At 30.6% G+C, this 16685-nt stretch overlaps 1 protein-coding gene across 2 annotated transcripts in view; it reads left to right on the top strand.

Annotated features, from left to right (window-relative positions):
- Nucleotides 1-854: 854 nt before the first annotated feature.
- Nucleotides 855-16685, top strand: part of LOC129807927 (sodium/potassium-transporting ATPase subunit beta-2) — a 56077-nt gene continuing 40246 nt past the window's right edge. The window contains exon 1 of one of the 2 annotated variants that reach the window (XM_055857534.1): nt 855-1725. In XM_055857534.1, coding sequence (XP_055713509.1) covers nt 1596-1725 — 130 coding nt within the window. In that variant the 5' untranslated portion in view covers nt 855-1595. The remainder of the gene's footprint in view (nt 1726-16685) is intronic. The other variant, XM_055857533.1, reaches the window with a different exon arrangement.

Raw genomic sequence — 16685 nt, 5'->3', positions numbered from 1 at the left:
TTGAATTTCAACTGAATCATAATTTTAAGCAATTTAAAATATTAACAATTCGGAATGAAACATAATTTGTTTTTTTTTTAAATTGGTTTGGAATATAGACTTATTCAAAATTTAGATTTTTTAAGATTTATTTATAATATTTGGTATCTAGACTCATTGACTCATTCGGCGTATTCGGGATCCTTTTGGAGTTCAACGGCTTCAATCAATTCGGTATTTCAGTCTATTTCAGACTTGGACCCTTTCGTATTTAGACCCATTTGGGATTTCTACCTCATTGAAATTTCAGCATGTTTCCGATTGACTTTCGGTATCTTTATTTTGAAAAAAATCTTTATATTCCACTTGTACTTAAAAACTGCATTTATATTTTCTAAAATTGGTCTTGAAGAAATGGATAATGATCTTCAAATTTTATGACAAAATGTGATTTCGGAATATCCCAATAGCTGGTATATTTAGAATAATAGCACAAAGTTAACAGATCATTTCAAGTACTCATTACTTCTGTGGAATTTTCCCATAGTAATGCGAATTAAGACGCACGGTCATGATACACTGTAGCTTCGAATTAAAGTGATCATAGAATAACATAGAAAAAATAGAAAAACATCATAAATTTAAAGTAGAATGAATCAAGACACTTCAAGTAAAATTTTTATTATTCTCAATGAGAGAATATTGTTTGTGTTTTTTCTGTTTGGTTCTTATTGTGAGATTTATACACCCGTACAGCATAAATTTGTATGCGTCCTCATGCGTTCAGCAGCGATATCACGCATACAGTGACAGCAGAGACCGTTTGGCCCTCCATGGCCGATGCTGCAGCGTCGATCGAAGACGCGACGCAGACGCCATGGAGGCGTATTAGCGTGCGCACAATCAACGAGCGAGGGAAGAAGAAGGCACCATATTCGATACATCACGGATGACTTTTTCCCAACATCGGCGTCCATCGGCTCCCATTTACGGCGCATATATTGGAAAGTTGTGCTGGAATGAGCTCCAACCAGCAATCACTGAGTGGAAGTGGAACAGCGAGGAATCGTCTCAATCGGCACTTTTGCTACCCACTTTAGTCGCTTCCCGAATACAGACCCGTGTGTCTTTTATTATCGGCAAAAGCTGTGCTCCGGTTCAGAAGTTTTTTGGTTGAAGGCATAAATCGACTGGTTGGTGGTGTTATCATCAGACATACCTTTTTGGCGCGGTGGTGCGAGGAGGTTTGCCCATTGCTAAATCCGGCAGGAAGGAAAAAAAAGGAAGAAAAAAATCTTGTAATTCGGAATTAGTGAAAAAAGGGGGCGCAAATTTGTTGGATTGGCGCGATTTTCGCGAGAAAAAAAGCAAGGTCGTGAAGAACTGAACTATCTGTCGCGAAGGACATCTGAGTTTGGAAGGACAGGACAACTTTAGAATTGTGATTGTGCAACACCCTTTTTTTCTTTCAACGGACATTTTTGTTCCTTTTCGCCCATTTCGTGTGGGGCGCAAGGTCAATAACCAAAAAAAGAGTAATTTTGCCATTTCGATACACCTAAAAATCAGGAGCTAGTAACAGTTTTGTGCCGCAGTAAAGAAGGAAAAGCACAGCGATGGCCGATAAGAAAGCCGCAGAACAATATTACACTCCACCCCCAAAATTGGGCAAATGGGAAGGATTCTGTTTGTTCCTGTGGAACAGCGAAACAGGACAATTCTTAGGACGAACTGGAGGAAGTTGGGGTAAGTTTCATACAAGTTTTTCAAATGAAAAATTGTCCTTTAAAAAAAAAACATGGCGCTGAAGGTGAATGGGAAGAAAGGAGTTCCGCCATTGTTGCATCCTTTGCTCCTTCAGCAGCCATGGCGGCCATTTTGGACTAGCCTCGCCCGTTTTTGTTAAACAAAATATAAGAAAAAAATATACATTTCCTGGGAATTTTCCGTAATGTTTTTCCATATGATCAGAGAATTTTCTTCATTGGAGAAAAAATCTCTAAAAGATTTTCACCAAATCTCCTTCACTTTAGTATTGTCCCACCCAAAATGCGGGATAGTTGCATAATTTTGGTGAAAGATGGGGTTGGGGTTGGACTCGATATGGAGGGGAAGTTTTTTTTTCACCCTCAACGTCCCCTGGAATCAAAAATCGATACCAGTAAATCATTCAAATACTGTCCATGGCCCATTTCATCATGCATATTTCACAAATGATATCTTTTAGGATTACATTAAAAGAATTCATCTAAAATGTGAAGGAGAAAATTCTTATTTTCAGAATATTTATGCTTCCATGGAGAGAGGAGAAAGACTGTGAGCATAAGACCAAAATTAGAACAGAGTGTTATTATGTAACCACAATTTTGCTCATGCGGATATATTGAAAATTATGGCATTGGAGTGTTCTTTTAGTGTTAAATTTTTATAAAATTCTTTTCTCTCCTACAGTATCACGGAATATTATATTATGTGGTGAAATTGCCATAAGTCTTGAGAAGCAATCGACATATGAATCATCCCAATTCATATGAATCATTAACATCTTGGGAGATTTTAGTAAAAGCCAGAAGATAGCACTTAACAAAAAAGTCAGTTTCATTTGAAGGTATAACATTATTATGCAAAAACTTGCATTGAAAAACCTACCATAGACATTGAGATGAAATTTATTGCGAGGAAAATTACTACAGAAGAGTATTCTAAATAGTTATGCAACATATTGTTATTGAAAATATAATATTTTTGGCTGAGTTATTTTAAAAGTTGGTTACAGTTTGGTGAAATTCGAATTTCAGAATAAACTAATAATGTTAGTTTCTCTATGTTTATTTTCATATAAATTTTAATAAATTTAAGATAATCTATTAAAAAATTTGGCATGTTTTACTAAAATTCATTGAAAGTAAAACAAGTCTTTGTACTGCGTAATCGAGAATTTATTATAATTCTCTATGAAATTTCTCAACATTTCTCATACAAAATTTATTTAACTGAACTAAATTAAATTCAGAATGGCTCACTGCAGCTGAGAGTGAGGTTAATAATTTTCCTTTAAATTGCATAACTTTATATCTACTATGAAAACTTTCCGTTATTAAAATTCGTACTAATATTCAAATATTTTTCTATTTCTTTTCAAATTGTCAAATAAATCTTTGAAGAAACACTGTGTTTATTAATGTTATTTTACTTTGAAAATTATTGAACTGTCTTTACTAAATGATAGAATACCGTTAGCGTGTTTAGTAAAATTGACTTGTTCTGATTAACAATTGATCTATTATGAAAATTCTATGTTATTTAAATCCGCATGTTATTATTTAATTATTTCGATATTTTTCTATATTTATTTGCATACAAAATCGATTTTATTTCGATCGTACATTTAATTTATCATTTAAAAGATGTGGGAAAATTCGCTTGCTCTTGCATAAATAACGATTCTTCATAAACCATTATGTCTAGAGGATCATTTAAGTTAATTTTCGATGTTTTCCCATATAAACTCTCATATAAAATTTATTAAACCATCGTATATTTGCTCCATTTAAAAAAATTTATTGTACCATAGAATGGAGTTCGACCTCTTTGATTCTTTTACATCAATCACACTTTTCATAATGTAGAAACTCTAAATTAACAAAGTTTGCATTATTGTTTCATTTTTTTTCTATGTTTACAAAAGCGTTTCAATTGTAATTGAACATTAAATAATTTTTAAAGCGATGTGGAATTCTTCATTGTGAAGTAAAAGTCAATTCTTAGGGCTGATGCGGCTGATGCTATAATCGATAACTTACGTAAATTTTCTATGTTTTTCAATATGTATAAAAATACTAAGTTATTGAAGTATCCTAAACTAAATCCAAAAATTCTCATGATGCATGACAGTGTATCCTAATTATTTTGATTTATGCTGAATTACAATTTCTTTACAGTAGATGTTCTATGATAGTAAGGCTCGTACTGTTATTTCGATATTTTTCTATGTTTATTTCTATGAAAAATATTGAAGAGTTAACTCTAATGTTATGTAAATGTGAGCACGAAAATATTAATAAGGTTACGCATAATTTCACGAATTGATGATTATTCTAAATCTGAACTTTAGGTTGATTGTCATTAATATTCTTTAACGATAGGGGAGGTGGGGCACGTTTGAGTTGCGTCAGCTTTCAAATTGAGTTTTTTTCTCTTTTTTTTTTAAATGGAAGAACAGGAACTTACCATGATATAATTAAACTTCACAAATCAATTATGAAGCTAAATTACCATTATCTTTTTAAAAATGAGAGAAAAATGTCCAACTTCAAAGGTACTGTAATTCAAAGGTGCCCCACTTCTCCCTATTTTGGCACGTTAAAATTACGTGAATTTAACTTCAATTATTCATGGCAAAACAAAGTCCTAAAAACCTTCATTAAAAGAATTAGTATTAATTTTATTATTTTAAATGTAAAACATTATCCACAACTTAATTTAAATTTGGCAGAGAAAACTTTAGAAAACTCACATTAAAATCTGCATCAATAATTTTGGCACAGCATCGTCACTTTTCTCAGTATTTTCTAAAGAATATATCTCACTGGCTAAATGGGCTCTTTCGTTATGCTAATCTCTTTTGGGGGAGCTGTGCATTGAGAGAATGATAAATTGTTATGAAATTCTTATCAGGAACTCTCTGTGAATTTTTATATTTATTTGGTTTTCACCAAATATTATTCTTCAAATTTACATCTGTCTGTGTGCGAATAGCAAACAAAAAGAGCACTTAAAACCATTGGGTTAAAATTTGCCCGATAATTTGTATCAGAAATTATCACATTCACTATGACGATTTTTGACCCCCAGAAAATATATTTTTTTGAGTGGACTGCAAATTAACAAGTTCTTTTTTTTGTGAGTAAAAATCACGGACAAACATTAATGATATTCCAAGTGAAGCACAAAGTCTGAAGCATAAAAACTTATTTACTCATCTTGAAAATTGTCTTAATGACGTCGAGTATGATAAAGAAAGAGCAATTTATTCAAATAGGTAAATAATGACGAATTTGTAAATAATTTATCAAAAGTTTTAGTATTTTGTCGTTTCCTTCGAAGCACATGGAAAAGAACAAAGAGGGAAACCAATCGATACAGAATGAAAAATAATTGATAGTTTTAATAAAGTCACAATACTGTGCTTTAAGACTTTGTCGACTAATAACTTTCTAAATAATTTATTGACATTTCTCGTCAAAGCACCAATAAATATTGCACATGTCGGAGAGAGGCTCTCCTTCACTGCAATTTTCTTTTAATGCACTTTTGCTTTTATAGAAAAGAGGATTTGTGGTTGGAAAATGTCAGAATGGTGCAATTAAGTGTTTATTCTACTTCTATTATAACGCTTTTCTATGCCATTGTTTCTTTCTATATCAAAAGGTCAATAAAATCTCAAACTGATAAAAATCTCATAAAGAATAGTTATCACTATGATCGAAATGAATTTTTCAAGTTTTATGGTGAATGTTGAGAAAATTGCTCATTGCATTTAAGATTAACCCATTGACTTTACTACTCAATATAGCATTCTAATATTGAGAACGTGTAAGAATTTCTAAAAGAAGAGAATATTTAAGTATTATTAACGAATAAGGTCTTAATATTAATGGAACTAAAAGACTAATCAAATTTTGAATGGTATTTTTGTTCTATAGAGGGCAATGGGGTACCTTTGAATTGGGGCAGCATTGTAATTGGGCTCTTTTTATTTTTAAATGAAATTGAGCCATATCATCGTGTAATTTAGCATCACAATTGGTTTGTGGATTTAAATTAGAAGGACTTTAACTGAGAAGGAGCATTTCCACCGTTTGGCTCTGGAGTAGGTTGGTCACCAACGCTGAGACGGCGGTGGACGCAAATAATTTCCTGCCTGTAATGTTGCCTCTAAGAAACACACAGTTTCAAAGGCAGATTTTCATAAAAAAAATAAATAAAAAATAGGAAAAAGATCCCAATTTCAAAGCTGTCCCAATTCAAACTGCCCCACTTCCCCCTATTTCTAATATTTGTTGAACAAACACAGTCATTCAAGAAAAGGCATAAACTCTTATAATGTCCATTTTTATGTGTTTTTTTTTCTCTTTTATAAGCAATAAATTCTTTAATTGCTTGTAATGTAATAATTCTGTTGTAATTTTCAGTAAAAATGAAACAAAGAAAATTTTAAACAGTCCTAAAATTCTTATAACAATTTTATTGCAAACCTAATTTACCGAAATATATTGATATCATTCCTACTTATTGACCATTTTACAAGTGAATGTAAAATTAGTACACTTACTTTTAGTATTATTATATTATTATTGATTATGTTCCAGTTGGATTGAAAAAAAAACTTATTGAAGTGTAACTCTTTACTTTAAATACTGTTTTAAATAAATTTGAAGAAAATAAAATTAGCAATGTATTTGAACGAAAATTTATTTAAAAGAATCTTCCACTATTTCTATAGATTTAATAATAATATAATAATAATGGTGGCAGAACCATCCATAAAGGAATTACTAGTGTTCTCGCAGGCGATATTTCGGGATATCCATTAATATTTTTTGCTTATACAAGGATGGGATTGTCTGTCCCATTCCCGGTGGAATTAAGTGAAGACTTATATTGTCAGAATATTGTGACCTAAAGAGGGTTCAAACGAAAATCAGTAACACCACTCGACGCATTCACTGCGCCTAAATTAATTAATTTAAATGCATAAATTTTAACCCTTTAAGAACGATTGGAATACCGTGGGGTCCCATAAAGAAAATAATTTTTCCTGAATACCTAAAGTTATTTCATCACGAAATCGAAAAAGTAGAAGGTTGTAGGGATCTAGCATATTTATTGAAAATCTCCTGTTATTTGTAATAAATATTTAAGCTCAAAAGTGACGAATTTTCAAATTATCGATTTTAATATTTTTGTCTTATATTTCCAATTTTTGAAAGCAAAACTATTTTGTGAGTACAAACCAGAATACTCATAATACATATTTTTTATTGGAGTGAAAATTAGCATTCTATATTGGTCATAATTGTCTCTTAGAGGTCATTATGGAGAAATTTATGTCTATATTGAAGAGTGTCCTTACACAAAACGTAGGGAATTTGCTTCAATATGGACATAAATTTCTCTAGTGTATAGGCGCCATAAAGGTAAAAAAATACACCGAATCAAACTCTGTTGAATGTTCCAAATGAATTTAATTTTGTTTATCGATTTAATTTTTATTGTTGATTTTCGGTCAGTGAAAAACGTATCGTCCATAAAGGGTTAAGTAATCTATCTTTTGGTGTTAAATTTCTGTTATTTAACAAATTATTTCAAGGGATTTCATGAATGATTGAAGTAAATTACTTGCACATGCATATCTGCACATTAATCTCGTAAAACATGTCAAAGGATTTCATATGAATAATGACCTCACACAATGTGTAGAGGCCATTATTTATCTCTACACACTTGAAAAATTTATGTCCATATTTAACAGTTTTTCTACACAAGTTTAGGCAACTTGCTGTAACATGGACATGAATTTCTCTAGTGTGAAGAAGCCATATGAATGACCAACAGCTTTCGTCAATATGTGGAATATTGAAGCGAACTTCTCTTACACAAGCTTACGGAATTTACTTCAATATGGACGTATTTTTTTAATGTGTAGAGGCTATTACGCTTGTGCAGGAGCAACTGCCAAAATTTCTCCAATAACACCAAATATGGACATAAATTTCTCTAATTTGTAATAGCTTCTACACACTAGAGTGATTTATATCCATATTGAAACAAATTACTTACGCTTTCATAGGAAAAACTGTCAAAACTGTCATATTGAAAAATGTTTTCTACACAAGCGTTGGGAATTTGCATCAATATGGACATAAATTTCTCTAGTGTAGAGAGCTTATAAGTTTGTGTAGAAAACAACAGTCAATATGGACATAAATTTCTCTAGATTTATCTCCATATTGATAAATTGCCTACGCTTCTATAAGAAAGACTGTCAAATATGGACATCAATTTTTCTAGTCTGTAGAGGCCATAAAGGAAATAAGATTTCTTATCCATTATTGCACTGAGAAAAAAAAATGGGTGTGCGATTAACATTTTTTCCTCATAACTTTAACACTTTTTATTTGTAAGTATATATCAACATTTTTTAATGTTAATTTTGCACCTTTTTAAGGGTAAAATTTACATGAAAGAGGGTAATTTTAACCCATAATACACCTGAAAAGGGTAATATTTACACCGATTTCGGATCAATACTGCAGGGTAAAATTAACATTTCCGGAATGTTATTTTAACTTTTTCGGATTTCTCTCAGTGTGGAAATTTACGTTAAACTTTTGTTATTTTGAAGTAAGTCATCTTTTATTTGCAGGCGATTTGCTTCAAAACGCTAAAATTTGATTAAAATTTTTCATAATGTTTAGAGACCTTCAAGGTCTAAATTTATTAATTTTTATAAGTAATTTTAATATAAGTCATATTATCTAAATTGCCTTGCAATTAAAGCAAATTTCATATATCCGATTCTAATGGCTTTAATAAATAAAATTCAACTTTAACTTTTTAGATTATTACAATTTTATGGGTTAGAAAAAATTATTGAAGAAACAAGTTAATAAATACTGTTCTTACTTTGTACGCGTAAAGACCTCTACAAGAGTTGCCTCTTCATTTTACAAGATTTCTGACGATTTCCTTCAAAGAAGCAATTTTTGACGAAAATTGCTCCAATGAATAGAGAACTTTAGTAGAGGCCATTTTTGGAAAGCACCAGTTGCGAGAAATTCTCATCAAAATGAAAAATTTTGACTCGAATTACTTCAAAATGCCTCTTTTGATGACATATTTTGATGATCAATTTATACAGGGCAAGGGCTTTGAATCAATATTTTTCAGTGACTTTCTCATGTGTGATTTCTAACCTAAATCTCTTTAATATTATGTTGCACACATTAAGCATATTTTTGGAAAGAATTATTCCAAAATTTCGACATTAAAGGGTTAATGAAAAGGCCATATAGTATCAGTTTTCATTACAAATGCAATAAGTCTCGTGAATCTTTTAGCTCAACAATAAAACTGATGGAATTTTATGAAGGCCTTCCTTGTGTTGAATCAAATAAAAAAAAAGAATGCCTCATTCGTCATTTTATTTATCATACGTCATGAATTTCTCAATAAGCGAAAGCTGTGTTCAGCAGAAATTTAATAGTTATTTATTCAATAACAAATCTTCGGTCTACATTAATTCCAACCAAAACACTCGCATAGAGTTTATTGCGCCCAAATTGAAGGGATCATCGCGGAATTTACCAAGGATATTTTGTGTGGTAGAAATAGTGAGTGTGCTATTATTTCAACTAGTGCAAGATTAATTGTCTGCCCACGAAAACAATTAATGTGAGAGGAAAATAAATCTGGGGAAAATGCTCATATACTTTGCCGATTGCAAGTCTCGATGAAAATGTTTTGCTCGATTCTTGTGGCTTATGCTAGACCATGACCACGAGCAATATTTGAGTGTGAATGAATAGAAAATGAGAGGAAAAAAATTACAATTCTGTGTATTTTGCATCAGAATCAGTTTGAACTGGCTTAGCAACAACATATTGTAGACATTTGTATAATCGTCTGTAGTCTCGTGGTGAAACATAGCGTATGAAGGTGACGTTGATGGAAGAAGACGCTTTGGACACAAAATTGATTGTATAAATAGAGCTGTTTGTGAGACACTTTTATATATCCATGATACTTCTTCAAGTATTATTCACTAATATTTGAATTTAAATATTGGATACATATAATTAAATATTAACTTACATAGAATATTCTATTTTAATAAGATTTTCTGAGTGTCTAACTGTGTTATCACACTTGCACATTAAAATTTTAATATGATTCACATTAATTGTCGCTGGTGAGAGTCCAAATGTATAATTTGTGTGTTTGAATCATTTTATATTCAAAATTTGATCTATTTGTTGATAAAAAGGTAGACTTGGCCCGCAAAATTTGATATAAATTGATTTATAGCATTAATGCGAAAAATTAATGCGATTTTCTCTTTAATTTTTTAATGTGAAAAATATTTATGCTTTAGGTAAATTTAAACTTATTTTTGCAGGCTAAGTCCACTTCTTTATCAAATAAATAGAAAAACCCCAAATATTAAGTGACTCAAAGACACAAATAACATATTTGTGTAATAACATATGTGTAAGTGTGATAACGCCGTAAAGCTTAAAATTCTTCGAAGTGGTCAGAGAAAAAAATGAGACTAAAATAATATTCTTTAAAATTTTTGGTTAAATATTTAACTACATGTGGTCATGTGGATGATGCTTGAGATTCAGATTTCAGTTTGTTTTGTGCCCTTTTGATCTAAAGATTTTTCTTAATACTTAAAAAGTTTTTAAACACAAAATATGTCGACTTTCTATATTTTCGATATTTTTATGGCAAATGTTTTCTAAATTTTTACAAAGAAAATTTTGCATTTCAGTAAACAAAATATTACTTAAAAAATCTTCTAGAACATTAAATAATTCAAAAATTCATCTTTCCAAATCATTAACTTCTCAATTTAAAAAGACTATTTTGTTTGAAATATGTAGGTATAAAAACATCAGAAAATTTACACTTTTGTATACACAAAGATAGAAAAACTATAGAAATACGATCTTTTCTTTATAACTTTTACTTTTTTAAGCGGATTAGAAACAAATACCTAATTTTTAAATTTTATACTCGGTTTTATCAAAATCACAAACTGTAAATAATGATTTTTAATTGTTCTTTTTAATAATAAAAAGAATCTTAAGGGGTTACATAGGTCAAGAAGACTAAAAAATATAATATTTTCTCTAATTTTTTTCTGTATCATAAAAAATAATTTAATTCAAGCTTTTAAGGATTTAAAAATATAACATTTGAACCATTTTTTTTTTAATTTTAATTATAAAACTTAAAGAATTTCGCCATTGAGACTAGATTTTTTAAGATTGTTTTCTGAAGAAAAAAAAAACATACTTTTCGGTTAAGGGGAAGTGGAATACCTTTGAAATTGGGATTTTTCACCTATTTTTAAATAAAATTGAGCCTTATCGTGATATAATTTAGGTGCACAAACAGATTGAGAAGCATAATTTAGCTCTATATGCAGCTTTCTATTTCACTTTTAAATATAAGAGAAAAATTCTAAGTTCAAATGTGCCCCACTTCCCTCTACTAATGAGTTAAATTAGTCCTTGAACTGAAAAGAATTGTTTTTTTTTTCAAAGAGGTTTCCGAAAATGAATTCTCATAACCTGAATTTTTAAAATTTTTAAATGAAAATTTCAGAAAAAATAGTTTAAATATTGTACTTTTATATGCCTAAAAGGGTGAAATAAATAAATTTTGTATTATGTTGAAAGAAAAAATAAAAAAAAAATATGCTCCTTTTTTGTCTTTTTGACCTACGTAACTCCTTAAGAGGGCGTAGTTAATTTTACAAAAACATGGCACTTTGCTATTATAGGAGTGTTTTTAACATAAAATGCTACAGTTATCCTCAATTAATATTTGAATACATAAAATCCAAGGGGTATTAGCTAAAGTCAATCTGTCGATTATTCATACAAATTGTGTCGATTTGCCCATCTTTGACACCACACCTAATGATTTGATGATAAAATTCAGAAGATCCGAATACTCTTAAGTCGCGCACAGCTTTTCAATTTGAAGGAGAATTTTTAAGAGGTAAAATATCATCTCATCACAAAAATGAAGTTTTTTTGAAAAAGTGAAATTAAAATAATAGAAATTTGAAATTTAAATAAAAATTTTTAGAGGGCGTACCGTATTTCGCAATGCACTTTGAGATTTCAATGCAGAATTTTAGAAAATAAATTGACTATGAACAATTTGTAAAGGAGACGGTAGGAGGTACTTAAAAATATTATTGGGCGTAGTTTAAGAACCGTTTCAAAAAGAGTGTTAAAGTTTTAATTTTCCCAAATTTTTTTTCCGACATGATAACAATTTAAAATCATATTTAACTCTAAAATAATCGTAGAAGAAGTTTTGAAAAAATATGGCTGTATTGCCCAGCTAACACAGTTAGCAGAAAAAAATAGCATTTTCAGCATTTTTTGCTGAATCGGTCTGCTGGCCAGTCAGCAGCTCTCGAACAAAAAGTGCTAAGCAAATACATGAAAATGGCACTGTTTAGCGCTCGCAGCGGATGATGGCAGAACTAAACACTGTCGGTAAGAATCATGAAATTGTAATAATGGAAAGGGTTTACATTTAGCTTCTACTCAATCCCGGCAACCTCAGGAAAGACAAAAACCAAGTTCATTAAAGTCTCTCACACGATTGGGGAAAAAGAATAACTTTGACTAATTGCCGGTGCGATCGCTAGTGTCACTTCAAGGTTAGCAGAACTCAGCTGAAAATATATATTTTTTCAGCTGATTTGAAAAGGCTTAGCGTTTGGTGCTCGCTGGGTGGCTGTATTAAATTATAAAAGTTCAGTCATGTAACGAAATCTCTATTCTTATAACCGCATAAGGATAGTAAAAAAGGGTTTAATAATAAGCATTACGTTACTTTAAATAGCAATTCTTTTATCTGCTTTATGCTTTTGTACAACAGATAGTACATTTGATAATTCAAGTGACGATGTTTCTAGTGGTCCCAAGCAGATTCTCATAATATCGAAAATTTTATAACCATACTACGGAGTCACAGCAAATAGAAAGGATGGTGGAAATATCTAGCAAATCAGTTAATATTTTATCTTGATTTTCTGTTACACGTCCCTAAAATTCCGTCTTCCCCTCGTAAAGCGACAAATTGAGTTTTATCTCGCACCATTTTCCACCCCTGAAGAAAAACATCATGAGAAAAATCATCCATAGTGGAGGATGGGAAACATTTTCACGAGAAAGCTATCTTATGCCTCTTGCTTAAGATAATCTTATTCTTCCTTTTGCGATAGGGATATAGAAGTCTCCTAAGGAGCGAATTCTTGATGATGAGGAAAAAAGTCTAAATATAACAACACCCACGCATTCCAAAAATATCCGCAATCTCACACGATGGTTGTGAAAAAGAAGTAGAAGCAAATTTTGGCATATAAACAAGAAAATATTTATATACTTTGTGCTGCGTCTTGTGAGAAAGAGAAAGACAATTTTTTCACTAAAGTCGATTACTTGTCCTCATGTTTTCCTCCATGTGTCTCATTTTTTTTTGTCTGGTTTTGGACCATCTTTTTCAAAACAATTTAGATTGTTGCTCTGACAAGGTTTTCTAAGTACCGAAGCACAAAGCCCATCTTCGTTGTTTGTGTTCCTCTTAGTTATAAAAGAAAATTCATTGTCACTGAATTTTATATAGGACATCTAAATTAGATAGAACATCTAAATTTTCCTCTGAAAACATCAACTTTAGAGCTTTCAATTTGTGCCAATAAATCGCAAACTTGTGTGAAGTGATTTTTCTCGTGTGAAATAATGGTTTTTCATTGATATCAATTGGTGTTTATATTGATATTTAATTGATTGAACATACATCATTTGTTACGCATTCGGAGTTTCATTAAAAATGCTCTTCTGTATATTGACCCAAATAAATGTTATTAAAATATAAATCCTTTGGGAATCATAAACAGGAATAATCTAATGAGTGGAAAATTGTAAAAGAACAACTCGAACATAATCATGCTAAAATGGTTAATCAAAAGTCCATAAAGTGACCTTCATCCATAAAATTGTATTATTTAAAATATTTCCATAGCAAATTTAATTTATCTGAAAATCATTTCACGCCAAAGATTGGCAAACATTTAGTCACATGAGTCACTGCTGTAAAATACAAGTTGTGAAATTCAAATAAATAGCTCGGTGATAGAGATATATTCTCAACTATTTTCGTTACTCAATAGTATGTACAATTCTGATTAGAATATTCCCCACTCTTTGGGTAAACAGTCTTTCAGTAAATATTGTATTGATAAATTCCTCGTATAATTCAATATAAATAAAATTTATATGTGTTTTACTTTTTTTTAGGAAAACACGAGCTTTCAGTTTCACGAACAAAGTTTACATAACATTCTATGCAGAAGAAAATGTTTGAACACATACAGAAAGATTCATGAAAGAAAGTACGAAAATTAGAAACTACATATATTATAAATTTCACTAAAAGTAATTTAAAAAAATAATATTTATTATCTTTTTTTCATGCCCTGTTCTTTACAATTATCTTCCAATGATTCTAAAACTTAGTTTTTCTTGATAAAGGGTCGTTTTGTGATTTTAAACAGATACTCAAAGCTTAAATTGTAATATCAAATAAGTTTCTGAAGTTAAAAAAATACACTCCAGAAAAATCTTGTTTATCTATTTACAAAAGCACTATTTTATCATTTAAATCACGAGTATTATCTTTAATAAATTTAGATGATGCAGTTGATTTTACTACACAGAAAAAAATGTTTTGTAAAATTATTCGTAGGTAAATGTTTGTGTGTTCCTACTGGGGACTTGGGAAATGCTCGTAAATCGTACACCAAAAAGTTCCTTACAGTTTGTACTCTTTCACAAACAATATTTTGTAATATTATCACTTGACAAATGCTTTTGGTTCTTTTAAAAATATTTGCAAAGGTTCATAACAACACAAAAACATGTTCGTAAAATTTTGTCATTTCTTCGTAAAGTTTTGCCAGATAAACAAAAATGTATAAACAAATGTTTGTAAAATAACAAAAAATGTTCGTCCGGTGCTTATGCTACGAACAACATTTGTGAAAAAATATACAAACTTTTACGAATTTTTTAGTAGGTTATACGATTTACGAGCATTTCATAAGTTCTCAGTAGGAATTAACAAACATTTACGAACACTTTTACAAAATATTTTTTTTTCTGTTTAGGGGGAAGTAGGCCACATTGGCATATGATATTTCACATATTTCTAAAGCACGCCGGGTCTCACCGTGATTTAATTTTTTTCATAACCCGAAACTATAGTTTCGAGGTATAAAATTATTACACTAGATCCCGGCATTATGCACATTTTCGGGACCAAAAAAATCGCGCGAAATGGCATTAGGCATCGAGAAAATTTGCATATCCGCAGGGGCTTTCTTATGAATAAATTGACCGTAGAACGAATTTTACGCGGAGTAAAAGTAGTTGAAAAAAAGGTTCAACTGGGTAATAGAACTGCATTAACAAACAGTACTTTTTGGCCAGAGTTCTTCAATAAATGGTTAGAATATTTAAAAAATTTACCTAAATAAAAGAAATAAAAGTTTTATTCTGAAAAAGTAGCGAAATGTTTTCAAATTCCCGCGTCGCAACATACTACACATTCAGGCGTATTTCAAAAATGATTTCATAAATTGACTCCCTAAAGTAGGCAAATTGCATAATTGTATGTGCATAATTCCGTCAGGTGCATAATTCCGAAGGATTAAATGCCGGGACTGAGTGTATTATTAATCGTGTCGAGGCATAAAATTTACGCATGTCTTGCCCAATAGCGGTCCATGTCAATGGCAAGCGAACTTGCCGACATCAAGTCCGCTACTCTGCATGAATCATGGGATAACGGATTAATACGCAAGTGGGGGGTGGTTTGGATTACTCCACAATAACATAGAACTGGTATAAAATTTGAGTTACGAGGTTCAGTATAGTTTCCCATATGTTTCTAACGTGCCGATAAAACTTTTCAGTTTATTAGCTATTTTCTGTCATTATAGAATGAATTAGGAAATAATACAAATACAAAATAAAAGCCAATTTAATATAGAATAGGCAACCGAAAAACCCAAATTGGCAACCTACGTAGTTTTAGAGATATCTCGTGAAATGTGTACGAAAACATGAAAAAATTTACACTAAAACTGGTTGCATTTTTCAGAGCTAATGTCGCCCCCCTGCTTGGGACACTATGCCACCCCTTTTCATAATCACGTAACGAGCATCTTTTTCTTTTACAAACAATTTTCTTCATTTTTTTATCTGGCAAAGCTTTACGAAAAAATAATGAAGTTTTACGTGAATTTTTCTGATTATTTACAAACTTTTAAGAACAAATATAATATTAAAAAAAAGAAAACAAAAAATCTTCGCCCTGTGATCATTTTACGAACAATATTTGAGAAAAAAGAACTCTTGAGTGGGTCATACAATTCACGAACATTTCGAAAGTCCCCAGAGAGAATTTACAGTAGAGCCCCGCTATAGGCCATCGCTCTATAATCCACAAATAAAATGAAATAATTTTAAGTAATAAACACTTTGAAAAAATAAAAACAAAAATTAAAAATCCGAGAGGTTCTAAATTATACAACTTAATGTAAAAGTAAAAATATATTAAAAAAAAACTGTAAACTGTTAATAGTTTAATACCATTTAATACGTTTTAAATAAAACGTTTTCTTATAGACAAATTCTCAGTTTAATCAGTAAAATATGTTTTCTTTTTGTATATGACGAAAAAAATGATCAGATATCAATTTAATCCAAACTGAAGTTGTCAAGATGATTTATATTTTGTTATTGTTTCTTTTTCAAAATTGTTTCATTACACGAATTAAAGTATTGGGTGGAAGTGAGGCATCTTCGAATTGGAAAACCTTAAAAATC

This window comes from Phlebotomus papatasi, chromosome 3 (genome assembly GCF_024763615.1).
Source record: "Phlebotomus papatasi isolate M1 chromosome 3, Ppap_2.1, whole genome shotgun sequence".
Taxonomy (NCBI): domain Eukaryota; kingdom Metazoa; phylum Arthropoda; class Insecta; order Diptera; family Psychodidae; genus Phlebotomus; species Phlebotomus papatasi.
Note: the sequence above shows the minus strand (reverse complement) of the source record. Positions and strands in the feature narration are given on the sequence as shown.